Source organism: Dysidea avara, chromosome 2 (assembly GCF_963678975.1).
Source record: "Dysidea avara chromosome 2, odDysAvar1.4, whole genome shotgun sequence".
NCBI classification, from domain to species: Eukaryota; Metazoa; Porifera; class Demospongiae; order Dictyoceratida; family Dysideidae; genus Dysidea; species Dysidea avara.
The window spans coordinates 42,881,032-42,901,543 of NC_089273.1; the positions used below are offsets into that span (position 1 = coordinate 42,881,032).

General features: G+C 39.5%; 3 protein-coding genes and 1 long non-coding RNA gene across 21 annotated transcripts; 1 reads left to right on the forward strand and 3 right to left on the reverse strand.

Annotated features, from left to right (window-relative positions):
* Window positions 1–19: 19 nt before the first annotated feature.
* On the reverse strand, window positions 20–1,366 carry LOC136248120 (uncharacterized). Its single transcript, XM_066039934.1, has one exon. It carries the CDS (start codon window positions 1,364–1,366, stop codon window positions 20–22), a length of 1,347 nt encoding a protein of 448 aa, XP_065896006.1.
* Window positions 1,367–1,560: 194 nt separating this feature from the next.
* LOC136247388 (myb-like protein U) lies at window positions 1,561–2,914 on the reverse strand. Of its 2 annotated transcripts, XM_066039069.1 has the most exons (2): window positions 2,075–2,914; window positions 1,866–2,013 (listed from the first exon to the last, which is right to left on the reverse strand). In XM_066039069.1, exons 1-2 carry the CDS (start codon window positions 2,444–2,446, stop codon window positions 1,975–1,977), a joined length of 411 nt encoding a protein of 136 aa, XP_065895141.1. In that variant the 5' UTR covers window positions 2,447–2,914; the 3' UTR covers window positions 1,866–1,974. The 2 variants fall into 2 exon arrangements, with proteins under 2 accessions (XP_065895140.1, XP_065895141.1); XM_066039068.1 differs by having other exon boundaries at window positions 1,561–2,914.
* A 7,722-nt stretch (window positions 2,915–10,636) lies between these two features.
* On the reverse strand, window positions 10,637–11,977 carry LOC136247389 (uncharacterized). 2 transcript variants are annotated; one of them, XM_066039070.1, is made up of 7 exons: window positions 11,612–11,977; window positions 11,470–11,567; window positions 11,261–11,333; window positions 11,157–11,212; window positions 10,964–11,105; window positions 10,862–10,916; window positions 10,637–10,809 (listed from the first exon to the last, which is right to left on the reverse strand). In XM_066039070.1, the coding sequence occupies exons 2-7, from the start codon at window positions 11,501–11,503 to the stop codon at window positions 10,645–10,647; spliced, it is 525 nt and encodes a 174-aa protein (XP_065895142.1). In that variant the 5' UTR covers window positions 11,504–11,567; window positions 11,612–11,977; the 3' UTR covers window positions 10,637–10,644. The 2 variants fall into 2 exon arrangements, 1 of the variants encoding a protein (XP_065895142.1); XR_010697467.1 differs by lacking the exons at window positions 11,261–11,333; window positions 11,470–11,567; window positions 11,612–11,977 and having other exon boundaries at window positions 10,964–11,089; window positions 11,157–11,218.
* An 8-nt stretch (window positions 11,978–11,985) lies between these two features.
* On the forward strand, window positions 11,986–18,632 carry LOC136247390 (uncharacterized). Of its 16 annotated transcripts, none has more exons than XR_010697480.1 (19): window positions 13,558–13,592; window positions 15,218–15,313; window positions 15,759–15,883; window positions 15,964–16,036; window positions 16,088–16,162; window positions 16,454–16,538; window positions 16,590–16,712; window positions 16,763–16,817; window positions 16,864–16,927; window positions 16,977–17,136; window positions 17,189–17,252; window positions 17,304–17,401; window positions 17,589–17,689; window positions 17,984–18,026; window positions 18,078–18,149; window positions 18,199–18,269; window positions 18,302–18,366; window positions 18,409–18,458; window positions 18,510–18,632. It is a non-coding gene; the product is annotated as an uncharacterized lncRNA (long non-coding RNA). The 16 variants fall into 16 exon arrangements; XR_010697483.1 differs by having other exon boundaries at window positions 18,414–18,458; XR_010697473.1 differs by adding an exon at window positions 17,445–17,541 and having other exon boundaries at window positions 18,199–18,458.
* Window positions 18,633–20,512: the final 1,880 nt, after the last annotated feature.

Sequence of the window (20,512 nt, forward strand, 5' to 3'; positions counted from 1 at the left end):
AAGAACCATCATTCTAGTGTTAGACACTATTGGTGATATAAGAGTCCAGAAAATTGTTTGGTGACTCATCCTTTGGTGAAATTCCTACTGACTCCACATTCCAGAACTGTTCTAAATCAGGGGTTGCAGTGGGTTGAGTTGCCACATGGAATGCATTGGTGACTAACTGTCCTGAAGCGGCTGTGTCTAGTGGACCTGAAAGTAGGTAACCAAGTTTGGATCCTACAGCCGTTGGACCATTGCCTCTGATCACATGATCCTCTACTATCTTCCAGTACTGATCTGCTCCAATTAACAGGGTAATGTAGAATTGTTCTGCTGAAGAAATTGGATGTGCCAGACGCAATCCATTGAGATAAGGGAGGTTAGCAATTGACTTCTGATTCACTGTGTGTATCGGTGCTGCAATGGTTGGCACAATCAAGACAGTTAATGGTATCAAATGTCCAGAGATACTATGTAGATTGATTGTGGCGACATCAAACTTGCCCGTGCGACTGGTACCGGTGCCAAAGGTAGAGAGAGATAGTTCCACTGTGTCATGTGGCTGCACTTGTAAGTAGTCTGCAAGCCCTTTGGCTAGGAAGGAACGTTGCGATCCCTCATCAAAGAGAATGTTGGATTCCACACAAACACCTCCAGTTGAAATAGTGGCTACTGCAGTCTTCAGTAAACAGGTCTGGTTACTAGCCAGGTGAAGTGAAGTTGTTACTGGTTGAGAGATCACTGTACTAAAGGACCCTTCCTTGGTGACTGAGGTTGTCTTGGCAACTGGAGTTGTCTCAGTGTTTTCCTCTTTCTTAGCAGTGGTCACTTCAGTGCAAAGACTAGTGTGGTGCTTATGATGGCACTTGCGGCAGCGATGCTTTGATGAGCAAGTGCTGACCTTGTGTTTCCCTAAACAGTTAAAGCATAGGTTATTCTGCTTGACAATGTCTAATCTTCTATGATGATCAGTTGTAGTACACTGGTTGGCTGTATGAGGTCCCTTGCAGAACACACAAGCTGGTGGTCTCTTGTCCTGAGGTTTGATGCTTCGAGGTGGCTTGGAATTCACCATAAACGCAGCTGTAAATGGGGAACTGTGACGGTTGGCGTTACCAGTTTCTAAGATTTCTATCTCCCTGAGAATGGCTAACATGAGTTGAGAAAATTTCCACTCTGTACTTGTGGAGTTTCTTGCCAAGTTCTGCTTGATATCCTTGGGTAGTTTGCCCAGAATAATTGGCACCAACAAGTCACCATAGCTTTGTTCAGATTTCCCAAGGGACGATAGGCCACAGGAGTGGCTCTCAATTGTGTCATGAAATGTGCGCAAACTACTTAACGTGTTCGTTGGGTTTGGCACCTGTAGCAAGGCTTGCATGTGAGCAGAAACCAACTTGTGAGTTTGCCCAAAACGGTTTTGAAGTAGGGTGACTGCGTGAAGATAGTTCTGATCACAGAGAGGTATTCCGTCAATCGTTCGTGCTGCGTCTCCTTGAAGTTGAGCCTTCAGATAATTAAACTTCTGGACCCCACTGAGATTGGGGTTCAAGTGAATGGCAGCCTGAAATGAATCCCAGAAAGTAAGCTAGGTTAGGGGGTTTCCAGAGAATGTTGGTAAGGTCAACTTGGGTAGCCTACTTGCAGCAAATTGTTGAGAGTGGTCACGGTGATCTATTGCAGTGATTGTGGTCCTGACACCCATCAAATCTGGATTTACTCTAGATGTTACTACCGGTACTGTTGCAGCGGTGGATGAGGTACTGCTCCCAAAGTTAAGGGTTGACAAGGGTGGTAACGGTAGTGAGCTATAAGCAGAGGTTGACAATGGTTCATGTTGAGTCATGTTTGCTGGTATCAGTGGAGGCGGTCCTGCATTATGTACATGGCTCACAAGTGGGTGGGAAACTGATGTCACTGAAATTGGATGTGGGATTGATTCAAGTGATGTAACCACAGGTGGTGTACTAGAAATGGCTGACTCAAGTGTTAATGATGTGGTTGCAATGGTGTTACTAGCTGCACTAACTGCAGGTGTGTCATTGATAATGGTGTTAATTGACTGAGGTGTGTTATTTGTGTTACTCACATTCTCATGGATGGCTTCTTGGGTTACTTTGTCGCTTGATGACACTGCAGGGACAATGTGAGTCGGTCTTGATTGCATCTCCACTCGTTGATTCAGTTCATTGATTTTCTCCATAATCAGATCTTGTAGTTCCTCTGCATCTAAGATGGCTATTTCCAGTTCATCTGGGTTCTGTATAAGGTCAATGATTCGTTGATCAAGGGCAGTGATTTGCTCTTTTTTTTTCTCTAGCTGAGTGATGACAGTTCTCAAATAAGTCAGAGCTAGTTCGTCGAGGTCATTGGCCAGTGTGTCATCCACTTTGTTCAGGATTCTGGTGACGTGCGCGCGGTATGCTTTCCGCGAGGTTCGTAGACGGGCAGGTTCTTCCATCGTAGTATTCAGTCCGCTAAAAAAACACAAACAGCAAACAATTGTCTTAGCTACGCGGATGCTTGCCTCTCTGGGTGCCGTTAGTAGAACATCCAATGCCACGGCACAACAGCGTTTGCGTCTGGGGTTACAACTTGGAAGTGTCGTTGAGGCGGACAGTCTCTGGACTGAGTAGCGAATCGTTGTAGCACCAGCAATGGAGGATCGTCTCGGCAATGAAGCACTGTCACAGCACCAGCAATGTAGGGGGCGACGTAATAGTAGGGAAGGTTCGGGAGTGCTTCTAGGAAGGATTACTTCGTCTTCTGCCGATACAGTCGGATACAGCCCAGACCGCGAGGAACACGCTACGACTCCATCTTATTGTATTGTACACACGTGACAACAATTACATCATACATTCTAAATAATGCCTAAGTTACTTATATTACTACTATACATTACTGTTAGCTGTAACTATACAGTCAGTCCATGACAGCTTGTTAACTTCTGAATTTGGAGTGCCTGAGAACGTTGCATCAAAGCCAACTAGGTTGGGGGCACCTAAAGCCAACAAGCCCCGCCTATTGAGAGTAGAAATTGGGGACCTAACTGCTAAAAGAGAAATACTTAGAAATGCTACCAAGCTTTGTGCTAGCTCTAAGTGGAGTAATGTGTATGTTTCTCCTGATTTAACACCAAAAGAACGTGAGCAAAGCAAACAACTGCGTGATGAGTTGAGAGCCAGGAAAGCATCAGGAGAAAAAGACTTGTACATTAAGTTTAGAAGGATAATGCCACGCCCTCCACGTTTGATGGGTGGCACTCAAAAATGACTTCATGATAGTGTCTTCAATGCGTCAAGAAACCTAAAAGTACTCTATACTAATTGTGATCAATTATTAAATAAATTTGATGAGCTAAATTCAACTATTGATTTAAATAAACCTGATATTATACTGTTAGTTGAAGTAATACCTAAAGCATTAAAGGCCCCAATCCTATCTCCTAGACTTCAAATTCCCAACTACACTTCCTATACTAATTGTGATCCTGATGCACCTTTACAAAATAGCACTAGAGGAATAATCATTTATATTACTGATTCACTCAATTCTAAGGAGGTATCATTTATTACTGAATTTCAAGAGCAGTTGTGGGTTAAAATAGAGTTATTAAACTACAGCTATTTACTAATTCGTACTATTTATCGTTCACCATCTACTGATCCCAATGTTAGCATATCCAAATTGTGTTGTGTATTTAAGGAGGTTTTAGAGTCAAGACCACCATATTGTTATTGTTATTGTTATTGTTATTAACACTTTACAGCGACCAGCACTGAAGGTCTGACAGCAACATGTGCTGCAGCCTTAGGATTACCTAACCTAATTTCAAGGACTTACACTTAGTTACTTACAGCTGAAAAGGTGTAACAGAAAAGGGGCCAAAGTAAGGAAAAAAAATCCCTCCAACTCCAGGATTCGAACTGCAGGTCACCCAATGTCTAGTCGGGGCCACACTATTTATTGATAGCTGGTGACTTTAATTTGCCTGGCATTGATTGGAGTGATGACAATTTTTCTGGTAATTCATATGAGCAGGAATTCTATGATACAGTACAAGAAAGTGTTTTATTTCAGCATGTTAATGAGCCAACTTGTTTCAGACCAGGTTCATCCCCCCATGTACTAGACCTAGTATTTACCAATGAAGAGAACTGTCAATGCACCAATGGTCCGGGAATATAAGGTCCGCCCGGACCTTCTATGTTGACGTATTTGGTCCGGCCGGACCACTTGTGCTTGCATAATTGGTCCACTGGGACCAGTTATGCCAGTGCAAAAACGGTCCGGGCTGGGAAAAAATGGTCCAATCTCTCCATGTTCGCATAGCTACACACTTATAGTTATAATCGAAGCGTCGGGGGCAGTAGGACCGTGAGACCTGTACATGTGGAGCGCCCCACTACCTCTGCAGAACTGCGCTTGGCAGAGGTTCAGCTTGACTCATCTGTTTAATGTGTTTATTTTATTTTGTATTTTTTTAATGTGTTGGTTTTTGTAAAATCATTCTATTATCACGTGGAAAAAAAACCGAAGGCGTATACAATGAACGCTCTCTACTATCTATGCTATAATAATTCTAGTGTAACTGCAGTGGCCAAAAATTACCCAAGCTTTTGCTATTTATTATAAAATTAAAACTCTTTAGCAGAACTAGCTACACTGTGTTTTATGAGATGGCTAGCTACCTAAAGCTTAGTCTGTAGGGAGAAGCATCAAATTATTGGTCAGGCAAAGCTATCAAAATAACTTGGTGATGGTAAATTTCCATGGATAACTTGCTGTTACAGTAAAATATTGGTCAAGCCAGTGGCGTAGCTACTATTGAGGCAACAGAGGCAGCTGCCTCGGTAAAAAAATGCTCAACAATAATCAGGCTGAGTAGCCTGAGTTGTCAGTGGCACCCCTAATTTCTGCTCAAACGTTTACTCACTGACTAATAAGACAGCATTACTGTACCTCACATAATAGAATCTATATGGCTGTAGTACTAAACAGAGCCCATGGTAACAAAGTCCGGCTTACTTTTCAGCTGCTTGAATTTGTATCAAAAAGATCGAGATACTCTAATAGAGCAGTCATAGTAATGTGCTCTAATAGAGCACTCAGTACAGATTATAGCCACTCAGTGTTCTCATTACACTGCTTGGTTTAAATCATTTACATTTATGTTAATTATGTTTAAATTTTTCAATGAGTCAACTGCATGGCATCGCATTGAGCTACTGAATTGATCACAAGTCATTTAGCAGTTACAATCAAAAAAAATTATCTATATAATTATTTTCAAAAATTTCCTTGAGGGAGCATGCCCTCATACTCCTAGCTTGACATGCAGCTGAATATCACATGAAAGAGATAATCTCCAACTTAAAATCATATCAGATCAATAAAAAGTATAGTGTACATGACTATGACCTCTGTTGCAGTCAATGGATGGCCTGACCACTCAAAATATCTCTGGAGTAAGTCAGCTTTTTGTGCTGAGTGAAATTAAACTAGTCTAATAATTGAAGTATGGTATACTGTAGCATTAACTAAGCTGGAGCATTACTTATGAGTTATGACATGTAGAAAAACAATCAGAGTCTTCTAAAACTGTTTCTTCCATCCAATCATGTGGCCAGTCAACCTGCAAATGCCAAACTTGAATGAATCAGTTGAGTGAGACCCTCTCAAATAGGTCAATGTATAAACTTTGCCTCGGTAAAAATTTTTTCCTGGCTATGCCACTACAGGCTCTTGCCTGGGCTGCCTGGGAACTTCCCCCAGCCTGAGCTATAGCTCAAACCAAGTGTATTATTGCCGGTGTAGATAGCTATATTATAAATTAAATCAAAGACAATTTGTGCACTTGGTTGGTAATGGCTTTCTTTGTATAATACACTCTGCAAGCTTCATGACATATATACTCCACAGGAGAAAATATCCCTCAAACTCTGCAAGTAATGATACATTGACACCATGCACATTCCATCTACATTTAGCCTTTTAAATAAGTTAAAATAAGTTACAGCGAAAGTCCTTGCATTTATACATATAACACCCAGTGATTTTCATGTATTTCACAACCATATATTTTGTAATGTATTTGGTTAAACCGTTCAACTAAGCCATTTTCCTGGGGTGATAGGTATATAGTTGTCAATCTATGGTCAATCTTTAACACTGACATCAGCTGTAGGTGACATCAGCTATAGGTGACACTCTGGGAGCATGATTCCCATCCAGCATGATTTTTTTAAATTTGAAAGCTCTAAGACTTTTCACTTTGTTATTACAAATACATTAATAAGCTACTGGAAGTTAAGAGACAGAATATGAGATTGTTCTATTAGAGTGGCTGACTGCTCTATTAGAGTATCTCGATCTTTTGTAAGTTCGTATAATATCTCATGTTTGAAAGGAGGGGAGACTACTTGCATGAGTCCTCCTCTACATCAATAAACCATCTTTAGTGCAAAAATAACAGTTGCTTGTAGTATTGTGCACGTGATCTCCCAGCTCCCGGTTTTACCAATACCCATTTCCTGTGGAGTGAAAGATTTATAGCTGAGCAGATTGTGAGAGATTTTTGCACGTTTGCAACTGTTAAGACACCATAGATGGCTATAAAGAGTGATTTGTAGGCGTGGAGCAACGAGTTACAATTAGATTCTGACCCAGACCATTTTTGTTTCGGTAGGACCACTTGTGTTGTCACATTTGGTCCACCCAGACCATTAATGAAAGACATATTTGGTCCGGCCGGACCGAGTATGTACCCGGACCAAATGTTTTGTTACAGAACATAGTAAAATCCATCAAATATTCTTCTGGACTGGGGTTGAGTGATCATTTGTGTTTGAATATTTCTCTTTCATGTTCTCCAATAACTATCAACCAGTCCAGCGATGTACCATCTTACAATTTTAACAAAGGGGATTATATGAAGCTTAAAAGCCTCCTTAACGAAACTGCCTGATTAATGGAATTACAAGATCTAAATGTATGCCAGTCTTGGAATTTTTTAATGCAACGTTTTAAGTCTGCTATGGAATGCTCTATCCCAAGGTACCGTAAATCCCAATGTAGAATATTACCATATTTTAATCATAAAGTAATTGTGACTGGATTTTGGAAAACAAAGTGGATGCAGTACCGGCACCGGTTACGAACGTGAACGGCTATTTTACCGGCACAAGTCCATCATTTCCTGGACTATCAAACAAACCAGTTGTGTCTAGGCGAGCTATAGTTAGTACGCGTCCAATATGCCCCGAGCATTCGACTTTAGGACACTCGTCTAGTAGGTTTCCCCGAGCATTCAACTTTAGGGCACGCGTCTAGTAGGTTGCCCCGAGCATTCAACTTTAGGGGACGAGAAAAGTAGTTCCTTAGCGTTAGGGGTAGGCTAGGGTTCAGCTTTGGTTTCTTCTTCACTCTTGTTATATATAGAAGTCACTTCAGTCGGATGTTTATAAGGTAGAAAATAAAGAAGATGAGTAGCTGCAGCACCGGTGGTATAATCGTTACATACATTGCTTATGAGTGCGGATGCCCGGGTTCGAGCCCTCGCTTAGACAACTTTTTTTTTCGCTTTCTTAGGTTTTTTGTGCAAGTTTTTTTTTAATGCACGTAACATTCTAAGTATTATACCCTCTACTGCCGGCAAAATAGCCGGAAAAATAGTGTAACTGGTGCCGGCTCTATATAACCTGCCTTTGGAAAAACGATCCAAATCGCACATTAGAAGTTTCAAGATAAACGGTTTTAAAGAATTCAAGCCTGCATAACTCTCCAAGGATGGCAAGCATGCGTATGAAATTTACACAAAAGATGCATTAATCTGTTACCTTTCAGGCCACTTCCAGTACTTGTAGCTGCTTGTAGAGTTTCCCGCCAAATAAGATAGAAAATCTGAGCAGTTGGACGAACGAAGTAGTATCACGAGTGCTCACAAAGGGGTGGAAGGTGGATGGTGGGGGGTGGAGGGCGGATGGTGGGGGGCGGAGGGCGGATGGTGGGGGGCGGAGGGCGGATGGTGGGGGGCGGAGGGCGGATGGTGGGGGGCGGAGGGCGGATGGTGGGGGGCGGAGGGCGGATGGTGGGGGGCGGAGGGCGGATGGTGGGGGGCGGAGGGCGGATGGTGGGGGGCGGAGGGCGGATGGTGGGGGGCGGAGGGCGGATGGTGGGGGGCGGAGGGCGGATGGTGGGGGGTGGAGGGTGGATGGTGGATGGTGGGGGGTGGATGGTGGAGGGTGGATGGTGGGGGGTGGATGGTGGAGGGTGGATGGTGGGGGGTGGATGGCGGGGGATGGTGGGAAGGGCAAGAGATAGACCTCAAAATGGAGGCAGACCACGATTGGAGTCCAGACACGAGAATACAGGGCCGTGCTGGCTCCTTAGTGGCTGACATGTAGTAAAATCAACAGAGAAAACGTCTGGCCAACATTATAAGGCTGTCCACCAGTAAACCACTGATTCTTGCCAAGCCAGGTCCTTCACAAGGCCTGAAACCGCCATTTGAACACTCCACACCACCCAGAAAAGACGTCTGTTAAAACCAGCCTCGAGTAGTTTGAGTAGTACTGTGGGTCAAAACTAGTAGTACTATAGTGTAGCTATTCACTGGTGGTGTTAGTTTGATTTTGCCTGATGTGTGATTTGGATCGGTTTTGTAAAATCTGGTCACAATTGATCCTAAACATAAGAAGGAAACATTATGGAAAAGGTTCCATAGAACTGGCAATCATTTGGATCATCTTAGGTTTACTCAAGTAAGAAATTCGCTTAGACGCCATACACGTGACTTGAGATCTAAGTTCGAGATGAGAATTGCTAAGGAAGTGAAGACCAACCCTAAAGCTTTTTGACAATATGTAAATTCTAAGGTCAAAGTTAAACCCTCCATTCTTACCCTGGTTGATGAGTCACTTAATGATACTGAAGCAGTAACTGATGAAGGTAAAGCAGAAACGTTGAACAAGTTTTTTACCAGCACATTCACCAGAGAATTCATGGATAACATCCCTGAGTTTCAAGACCATGACTTTGTAACTAGTCTCGATGGCATATCAATTGATGCAGGCATGCATTGTAAGAGAAAAGTTGTGTGTTTTAAATTCTAGCAGAGCTACTGGACCTGATGAGCTCCCCCCAGAGTGTTGAAGGAAGCTGCTGCTGAAATAAGCATACCTCTGTCTATAATTTTTAAGAAGTTATTAAGCGAGGGTAGACTACCCCTAGACTGGAAAGTAGCAACTATTATCCCAATCTTCAAGAAAAGAAACAAATCTTTACCCTGTAATTACCATCCTGTAAATTTAACATCTGTTGTTTCCAAAGTTTTCGAATCTATTATTCGTGAGGACATGTTAGAGCATTTGTTTAGCAACAATTTGATGTCACCATGTCAACACGGATTCCTCCCTCGCAAGTCTTGTATGACACAGTTACTGTGTGCACTTGATGATTGGACAGAGACTTTGGGCAGTGGTAATTCAGTAGATGTTTTGTACCTTGACTTTAAGAAGGCTTTTGACTCTGTTCCTCATGAAAGGTTACTCAAAAAGATTTATGCATATGGTTTTAGAGATGATCTGTTTAATTGGATACAAGACTTTTTGAAAGGACGCAGACAAAGAGTTTCTGTGAATGGTTCAATGTCTGGTTGGAGTGATGTAATAAGTGGAATACCTCAAGGATCAGTCTTGGGTCCTCTCTTCTTTGCAATTTTCATCAATGATCTGCCATCACTATTAAGGAATAAAGTTCTTTTATTTGCAGATGACACAAAAATATATTCCAGCATTAGTCGTGCTAACCCAATATCCTCCCTGCAAGATGATATTAATGCTTGCATTGAATGGTCAGTAATGTGGCAGTTGCCTTTCAACATTTCTAAATGTAAAATACTACATATAGGTCAGTTTAATCCAAGATATTGTTATAAGATGGATGGGATGGACATTGTTAAGGTAAATGAGGAAAGGGATTTGGGGGTGTTGATTGATTGCAATCTCAAGTTTCATAGTCAGTGTTCGGCAGTGGTCAACAAAGCTAATAGACTTCTTGGCCTTATTAAACAGACCTTTTCGGATATTTCAGTAGATTCATTTACATGTTTATACAAATCAATAGTACGTCCTATTTTAGAATATGGTAACTTTGTTTGGGGACCTTACTATAAAACAGACATCCAAAAATTAAAAAAAATCCAGCGGAAAGCAACTAGAATGATCAAATCTATAAGAAATCTTGACTACGAGGAACGATTGAAAGTACTTAACTTGCCATCATTGCATTATAGATGTTATAGAGGTGACATGATTGCTGTCTACAATATACTACATGATAAGTATGATATAGACTATTCTGCTTTTTCACCCATTACCCATACCAGAGGTCACACATTTAAGCTATTTAAATATTTTTCAAGAACAGATTCAATAAATACTTTTTTTACAAGAAGAGTTGTTCACTGTAAAACAGATGTGTATATATCACACAAAATTTTGTGTGAAATTGTTGCCACAAATACCACACTGGTACATGCATAGTATTTACACATTTTTTTTGTGTGTAACACACACAAAAGTTCTTGTAATCCCAACACACCTTTTTTCGTTAGTTTTATGCAATTTTACATGTTTTTTTACACAATCAGTTATTTCATTCTTTAAATGAATACAAATACATACACAAAAAATACAATTGTTCTGTAGGTGGAGGAAGCCAGTTGAGCCTAGTCTGCTCAGATGTTCTGATCAATGAAAAAGATGGCAGCAACAAATCTACTGATACCACCTGTCGTTGCTTGACCATGTTGCACTTTGTCTGAAATAACACAACATTGAATATCATGCATCGTTAAATAAAATATTTTTACCTGTACTGTATTCACAGTAAAGTAGCCAACATCATCGTCTTTCAGATAGCTACACCTACAGCAGATGGTATAAAGGAAAATGCTTGAAAGCAGAGGCAATACCTTGCACAGAACAATTGTACATAAATCAATAGGCACACAGTACTACAATGTGAGGCAGTTAAGTCCAGTCTGCTCCAAATGTTGAAGATGATAGCTACAAGCTTACGCCACCATGCCATTACTCCGCTATGCCACGTTTCGTCTAAAACAGCACAAACATCAAATATCATTGTCACAATAAACTGTTTTTTACCTGCCATTGTATGCACAGCAAAGTAGCCAACATCGTCGTCTTTCAGATAGCTACACCTACAGTTGAAGAGTAGAAAGAAATATAAATGGGAACACATTCAATACCATAGAACACTGAAGTGTATACAATTCAGTAGACCAACGGCATTGCAATGTGATTTTGGATATGGTTGCTGACCTAAAATCAATTGGAGCATTACACTTTAATTACCAAACCACAAAATATTTTCCACATCTGTGTAGAATTTTCGTCAGCGAGTATTCCCATGGCTGTTTGGAAAATGTAAAGTTAGTCACTACACAGCTTCCAATACCTACTGCTCTGACGTATTCCCCGGCCGCTGCCATGGGTTTCTTATCTTAGCCTTCAATGAAGTAAGTGCAGTCAGCCTCTGGGACTAAATTACGACAACTGCAAGAAAATTGTCTAACATGTCAGGAAACCCGTTTACTTACGGGTTGTCAGGTTGATACTGGCTTCTCAGTCCTTCAGGTTTCCTTCCTTCCTTCGGACGTTCCACTGAGCTCGAGTGACTGAAATAGCGAAGGTACCACTTTCCTAAAGGTACTCTGCAGTCACTTCAGGCTCTACCGCTGTTTTGAACGAAGGTTGAAAGAGCGTAAAAAGCTACAACTTCACCGAAACAGCGCCAAATATTGTATCACCAAGGTAACTACAATTTTTGCATCGACTACCAGTCCAGGTTGTATTTTTTAGCGACAGCCAAGCCTGCAGGAGGAACCTGAAAAATGCATCGTAAGGTGAGATTTTGCTACAGACTATGCTAATTTATGGTGCTATAATAGTTGGCTTCGCGGAACTGACTTAGCCAGGAGACAAGTGTATTCAGTGACACGTAGGCACGTGCACGTGAGTTGTGTATACGTTGAGTCATAGATCAAAGGATCTATGGTTGAGTCAAGTTTTCTGAACCCTGTAACGGATCATTTGCTAATGATAGCGGACCTTGTCTTTCAGATTTTGTCCATGAGTGTAATTGGTTTACTAATGTGCACTCTAGTATTTTGATATTTGCTCATAGCTTGAACCTAACCATAAGGCCAATGAAACTTGATTACCAGTTTCTCGCTCAGATTTTTGAAAATTTGATGCGGGCGGGCGGTTATTATTCATTATTTTCTAAAAGCACAACACACATCTCAAACATGAAGATTTCTGCCAAAAAAGTGAGTCTACATTGATTACTCCTGCATTAAATAGCTAAAATACGTTACTAATCTGTATAACAAGTGATTTTTCCATTGAGTATAGCTCATTGCTCCATTAGAGTAAAAGTGACTGCTCTATTAGAGTATTTCAATCTGAAATACCAATAATGAAATTCCATGCGGGTGTATCAAAAGCATGCGGGCGATGACGCGAAACTGGTAATCAAATTTCATTGGCCTAAGAGTAATGCACTTGTCAATTTCATGCCCCCCCCCCCCCCCCCGGGGGTGGGGGAATACAGGGGATTTGACAGATCGTGGTGTCAAATTCCCCACTACTGGGGAAAAATCGGCTGTCAAATCCCCACTATGTCCCCAGCCCAATAGTAGGGATTTGACAACACCTCAAGGATGACTAAGCGTATATTTCATGCATGCGACTAGTAATAAACCTGCCCTGTAGCTAGTAAAATTATAGCAAGTGTGATTTTATTGTTTAGAAATGCAACTACCAAAAATTGGTCAGTGAATTGGACAACTGTCAATTGCTCCAGGGGTGGGGACAAGAAGCAATGTCAAATCCCCACCTGGGGTGTGGGGACGCCCAGGGGTGGGGCATAAAATTGACAAGTGCATAATCATGATGCACCTATGAATGTAACCCCGACTACCACAGATACGGGCTGAGGTGGGGAAAGGTGGAGATTTGTACCACTGAAAGCTACTATTCCTCACCTACTGGGGGAGGATTGGCGATACAAACCCCAACAAATTCTCCACTGGCATACCCTGGGGGATAGAGGGGCTAGGTGGGGTTTTGTACGGTCGAGTGGCATGGATCTATAGATTCGGTTGCGAATCAGTTCAAGTGGGCCCTAGTACTAATGTAGTAGCTAGAAATACTTCTAAAGGCACACACTTCTGCATTGGTAAATGTCTTTGGTGAAGACAAATCCCCTACTTCAGGGAATTTAGCAATCAGTTCTCCCACCATCCCCGACCTTCCCCCACCCTTAATCCGTATCTGTAGTACTCAGGCATTACATTGATAGTCGTATTAAGCCGGATGTACGTATGCAAGGGTGTATGCTTAATCTCAGCTCCTATAGACAGTCTTACAGCTGTATGATTAATACTCTTACAATAAAATGTAATATTGATTTTTTAATAGAAATAATGGTTTAAAGCTACTTCTTTCAATTTAGCCATATGTAATGTGACAAAATGGCCGATGTTTGCACACAAGGGGTTGCCAATGTCCACATGGGTATGTTGTACACTTTCTATTTAAAACCCTGAAATTTGAAATAACATACAAAATTTGGTATGTTATTTTAAAACATTTACAAGACTTGACATTGAATTAGTACTAGCTAGGCAACTGGTTGTACATCAACATGTTTTTTGCTAAAGTGGTATAGACAGCCGCATGATTACTATGGAGTGCACTGATTAACTTTGTAATAGCCTATTATGCTTTTGAGCAGCGCTCAAAAAAGTGCTCAAAAAGCCAGCCTATTATGCTCAAATTATGCTTTCAAATCAAGGTATGCTCTAGAGTTGGCTGTTTTGTTAGGGTATATCAGTCTTTTCTGACTGCTGTATTAGAGTATATCGATCTTATTTCCATGAAGCATTAATAATCAGCCAAGAAACAATGAAAATAATAACATTGCACATTTTCTTAATATGAAATGCAGTATTAAGGTGTAGTGTGTTCATGTTTTACTGTATTTTGGCATGCGCATTAAAAAATCTTGGAAATCATCCTGTTATGCTGGCATAATTCTTGATGTTTTTGCCAGCCTATTATGCTCAAAATTATGCCGGCATAATGGTGCAAGCCCACTCACCTTGTAGAATAATTCTATGCTTTCCATTTTACTGTTAACAATTTGGAAAGTGCGCAGCTGTGGACTACAACATTGGCTGACAATTTCATCAAGCCCGAATCACAAAAATTTGAAGTAATGCATGCCCAATGTCCACACCAAATTTTGATGGTCTTTAGTGCATAATTTTGAAGTTATTTAGTGAGAAAGGAGACCGTGTGGCTAGTCAGGGCACACTCTGTATAACAGTAATCACGTGATGGCAGCTGGTGCCGTTTTCCAGGGAATTAACCAGAGTTGTGACAAGCTGATAGCTTTAATGGATGAATAATGTTAGTTGTATCAACAACAGTAGCTGGGTAGTCTGACAGAGCTTGTTCTGTTAGTCCATAATTGAGACGCTTTGCTGTGGTCTATGAATTTCTGTGTTTGTTCATGAATTACCACAAAAATGCTGTCCAATTAACTTTGTGCAGCTGTCCTTAATCCGTTCGCCACCTTAATATACTAGTTTATAGTTTTTGCTATAGCACACAGCTACTTTATACACATGTGACTGTTATCATTCATGACTGTAGTATGGGTGACTGGCTGACTGCTGTATTAGAGTATCTCGACTGTGCCTCTCTCACCTATGTGATATCTCAAGGCTTATTTTTACCATGCAATTATTATAAATGCACACACACACATACACAGACAGACACAACACACATACAAAACCCTAACAGGGTTTACATGTAGCTGGTAATTTTCGAAGCGGTTTTCCATGTCTGGTGGTTCTTCAAAAATAAATTCCCGCTAATAAAAGTAACTTGCTTTCCATATCAAAAGAATTTTAAGCAAAGTAGAGTGGTGCTGCACCGCTATACTGCTCTTTAGGGAAGACCCTGTTTGTGTGTGTGCACACATGCACATACACGCATGCAAGCACACATACTACACTACGCACACACACTACACTATACACACACACATGTGTGCTCTGCACACTACTTGCACACTCAACACACATGCAGAAATTCACACCATTTTATATGCAACTTTGTACTTTCTAAAGGTTAGGAGTACTAAAGAGGAAGCCAGTGTTCTCAAGAAGATAAAAAAAAACAGATGATGCTTTTATAATTATGTTTATTACAGACAAGAACTAAAGGTACACACAATACAGTGAATGTACAAACGTGAACATGGGATACATACTGTAGTTAAGCTCTGTCAGAGATACGCAGAGAGAGATACAGTACTCTAATAGAGTAATCATGTAAAATAAATTTGTGACCAGATTGAAAACCTGTGCATTTTCGAATTCACACGTCAAACATCAAATTACTTACACTGTAATGTATGATTCTGGCAAATGTATGTTTGGCAACACTTTTTGTGCAGGTCATTTTTGTGTGAGACTGTAGTTTCTGTGGTGTCATATTTCATCCATTTTGTGCAGGTCATGTTGTTTGAGAATGTTTGTTGTTGTGGTGCTGTAAATCTCATTCTAATGACAATGTTTCTGCTTGTCCTGTCAAATGAAACTGTAGTTGTCATTGCTGTCATATTTGTTTTTCGGTGATTCTTATGTCATAATGAAGTGTGTCTTTCAGAGAACCATTTGTTGAAACAGAACAGAAAACGGAATATGAAAAAGACAAGCTGTAAAAGAAGCATGCCATGTGAAAAACTTATTGTCGGATTGGTGATCATACTACTTGTCCTCTTTGCCATACATGTAAGAGTGAATTTTACCATTAATTTTGTATTTTAATTTATTGTGATTATTAGGAGACTTCACACTATCATCCTACATAGTATCCTTGGCAGAGGATTTTTCATAAAGTCATTGAAATCGTGCAACTTGACCCTAGGCCTTTTAAACTTACATGTAAGAGTGAATTGTATCTTGTATTCTAATTTAGCTATTTGTGATTGTTAGGAGACTTCAAATTCACAGTATCATGGTACTTGGTCTCCTTGCAAAGTGTATTATTGGATTTACTACTTCATGCATGTAGGAGTGAATTACATTTGTGACCGGGCCTGCGAAATTAGGGCATGTGGGCACATGATTTTTGCCTACTTTTTCAAAGTTTCATCTCTCGTAACTTTTTTACCATTATGCTGTGGCATTGCAGTTTTCAGCTCTTAGTAGGCATTTAATTGGCATCATGCTACAAGTTGCAGAATGGACTTCCAATACTGAGATATGACCTGGAGAGTGACAGGGTGTAGTTTGTGCCCACATGCCCTGTTTTCACAGGCCCGGTCACATTTTATATTCTATTTTATTTGTGATTGTTAGGAGGCTTTGCACTTTCTTTCTACTTGACGCCCTTGTGGGAATATTTTAAAATAACTTTTTGGATTTTCTACTTAGCCTCGTTCATGTAAGATTAACTCACTTTTTGTATTCTAATTTTTTGTGATTGTTCCAGAAGTGTAATAAATGGATTTAGTTACATCAGACTGTCATACTCTATCTACTTGACCACAACATAATTGTTACAAGGTGTAATTCTTTGATCTGGCAACTTAAGACTTGTGGACATTGGCAGCATGAAGTAAGTATGAACTGTATTTTTGTATCCTATTTTTATAGTGGTTGTTACAGGAGTGCAAAAACTGTGATTGAGGAAATGGAGATTTAGAATGCTGTACATCTTACGGTAAGAGTGAAGCATATTTTGTATTTTTATTTTGTGATTGCTACAGGGGTGTGATAATTATGATTGTTGACATTGAAGACATACACCATGGGTCACCTTGGCAGTAAGAAGTGAGAGTAAAGTGTTCCGTATTCTATTGTATTGGTAATTTTTTTACAGCTGTGTTATTTTTGGATTTGGGGAGTTACACATCTTGAGTCTCCTTGGCAGCATGAAGTAAATGTGAAGTGTATTTTTATATTCTACTGACTGTTACAGGGACTTAATAACTGTGGTTGTTAAAGTGGGTACGTACACTGTTGTACATCTTGCTTTGGCGGTAAGACTGAATTATATTATTCTGCATTCTATTTTATTTGTGATTTTTGCAGAGGAGTAATTTTTGGATTTGGAAAGTAGACTGTCACACAACTTGAGTCTCCTTAGCAACATGAAGTATGTGTTAGTAGTATTTTTGTATTCTATTTTATTAGTGATTGTTACAAGGGTGATGTACTTGTGATTGTTGAAATAGAGACGGCAGTGTATTTTAAAACTTATTGATGGATTGGAGATCATGCTACTTGGCCTCTTTACTGTACCATGTAAGGATGAATTACCGTTTGTATTTTAATTTATTATGATCAGTAGGAGACTTCACAGTATCATCCTACTTAGTGTCGTTGGCTTTGATAAAGTCATTGCTGGATTGAAGATCATTCAACTTGTCCTTTTTAATGTACAAGTAAGAATGGATTCCATTTTGTATTCCAAGTCGTTTGTGACTTTTAGGAGACTTCACAGTATCATCCTACGTAGTGTCCTTGGCAGAGAGTTTTTGATAAGTTATTGCTGAATTGGAGATAATACAACTTGACTCTTTAAATGTAGACGTAAGAGTGAATTGCGTTTTGTATTCTAATATATTTGTAATTGTTAGGAGACTTAATATCGTTGGGTTTAACACTTGGCCTCTGTAACATACATGTAAGCGTAAATTACATTTTGTATTCTAAATTATTTGTGACTGTTGTGAGGCTTTGTACTTTCTTCTTGGTAACCTTGTGGGAGTATATTTGAGTAAATTGTTGGATTTTTCTAGTTGGCCTCCCAGCATTATGCAAGTATAAACTATATTTTTGTATTCTATTTTGATAGTGATTGTTATTTAGTAGTGATTGTCACAGGGGTGTGAAAACTGTGATTGAGGAATTTGAGATTTGTAATGCGGTAAGAGTGAAGCATATTTTGTATATTATTTTATTTTGTGATTGCTACAAGGATGTGATGATGTGATTGTCGACATAGAAGACATACACCATTGTACATCTTGGGTCACCTTGGCAGTAAGAAGTGAGAGTAAAATGTATTCTATATTCTATTTTATTGGTAATTTTTACAGGGGTGTAATTTTTGAATTTGGAGAGTTAAACTATTGCACATCTTGAGTCTCCTCTGTAGCATGAAGTAAAAGTTAAGTGTGTTTTTATATCTGTTTGTTATAGGGACTTGTTAGCTAACTGTGTTTGTTAAAGTGGACACGTACACTGCTTTGCTTTGGCAGCATGAAGTAAGAGTGAAGTGTACTCTATTCTATTTGTGATTTTTGCAGAGCAGTATTTTTGGTTTGGAGAGCATCTTGAGTCTCCTTGGCAGTATGAAGTATGTGTTAGCAGCATTTTTGTGTTCTATTTTATTAGTGATTGTTACAAGGGCAAGGTATCTGTTGAAGTTGGAGACGGCAGTGTATTTTAAAAAAAACAACTTATTGATGGATTGGAGATCATACATGCTACTTGGGCCTCTTTAATGTACATGTAAGGATGAATTACCGTTTGTATTTTAATTTATTACCATTTGTATTTTAATTTATTATGATTAGTAGGAGACTTCACAGTATCATCCTACGTAATGTCATTGGCTTTGATAAAGTCATTGGTGGATTGAAGATCACTATTGTCCTTTAATGTGCATGCAAGTAAGAATGGATTCCATTTTGTATTCTAATCATTTGTGTCTTTTAGGAGACTTCATGGTATTGTACTACTTGGTGTCTTTGTCAGAGAATTTTTTAATAACTCGTTGGATTTTCTACTTGGCCTCCTTTGTCAATTAAGAGTGAATCCGATTTTGTATTCACAATTATTAGAAGACTGCTACTGTGTTACCTGGTCTGTTGGCCTTTTCCTGAACACTTAGCTTGAGTAAACAATAATCATTACGAATTATATAATGCTTGTACGGCTGCTCTATTTGACAGTTTTAAAATGGTTCTGACATAAATCATGTAATGGTACTACTGATAAGTCAGTTGATGTATCTTTATTGGTCAAGTAGTGGCCTATCTAACTAATGTAGTCCATACAATTGCAAATTATATTCATATGGTAATTACATGTCATTTAGCCAAGCCTATGTTGCCACCATTATTTTAATCAAGATTCATAATTCATTAATTAAATAACTCATACACAACAGCTAATAATGTTGAACGTCAGTGTGGTGTAACAAAAATGGGTGACTGCTTTATTAGAGTAGTAATTGTGCAACTGTTACAGTATTATCTCGGATAGTGACCTGGACGTTTATTTCTTTCGAGCAACTTTCACCCAGACCTAGTGGCCTGGGTGAAAAGCTACTTCAGTGAAATAAACATGTAAGCAACTTTATACTCTGGCCATTATTTGAGACCAGGCCACTATTCAAGGCAATACAGTAACTACATTCACACCGTTACTCGTGACAGGCATGACACTTCTGACTTCTAAAATGTGATTTGTTATGAAAGTAAGTTTACGGTGTATATGTCACTGTGCTAATTATTTCTGCTAACCAGTGTTTTGTATTACAGTACTGAAATGTACTCACTCACTCACTCTAATAGAGCATTCACCAAATTCACAAAATTGTTATGTAATTAATTTTGCTTGTCTTTAGCAAGAATTTTCCTACAATGTACTACATATCTGGTAAACTCTGTGCAGTTATGTTCTGGTGACATGTTGGTATCATTGCTGAAAGGAACTAGCTTAAACATGGCAGCCACAACATTGCACGGCTAATTTTAGCTGGTTTTATGCTTTGTCGCTAAAGTATTAATTTCAATATCTTTGTATTGAGCACCTGAATGTCCTGAATCAAAAGCTTATTAGTTCATGTCCACTTGTTATATAATATAATTTTTATGTGCATTTACTTTCAATACACTTTTAACAAAACAGTATTTTACACAAATTAGTTTTTGCTCATGCAGCCAGTCACAGTGTGAAGCTCTGAACAAGAGACAACCCAAACTGAAACACTTTAGCTAACCTGGGATTGTAAGGATGGGATATGACAGTAATACATTTCAGCTTTGTATGAAATTTGCTGCATGGTAAATATTCATGCATGATTTTAGAGGTAATCGGTCTTGTACTATATACAATGGTGGTGGCTACTCAGTTCATACCTCAGGTTGCTGTACACACATCTCACTGGCAGGATGCATATATGGTAACAGTCTTTTTCTCTTATCATGGGCAAACTCCTTCACGTTCACCCATGTGATATACTGTACATGAAGCTAAATTTAACTTTTTCAGTTTCATTGATTTCACATGAACATATGGCCATTTATAGCACCATAGACAATGTATGCATTTCTAATAGATTGGAAAAGCCCATATGTGACCGGATTTGACAAAACCAGGCTTCCACACACATCCAATTCTTCT

Bases quoted from the DNA above. Each gene is read 5' to 3' on its own strand.
- LOC136248120 (XM_066039934.1), bottom strand. From the start codon at position 1,366: ATGCAAGCCTTGCTACAGGTGCCAAACCCAACGAACACGTTAAGTAGT.
- LOC136247388 (XM_066039068.1), bottom strand. From the start codon at position 2,446: ATGGAAGAACCTGCCCGTCTACGAACCTCGCGGAAAGCATACCGCGCG.
- LOC136247389 (XM_066039070.1), bottom strand. From the start codon at position 11,503: ATGGCAGCGGCCGGGGAATACGTCAGAGCAGTAG. The intron at 11,334-11,469 runs GTATTGGAAGCT...AATTGATTTTAG, and splicing joins GGAATACGTCAGAGCAGTAG to GTCAGCAACCATATCCAAAA. The intron at 11,106-11,156 runs GTAAAAAACAGT...GTGCTGTTTTAG, and splicing joins TGCTGTGCATACAATGGCAG to ACGAAACGTGGCATAGCGGA.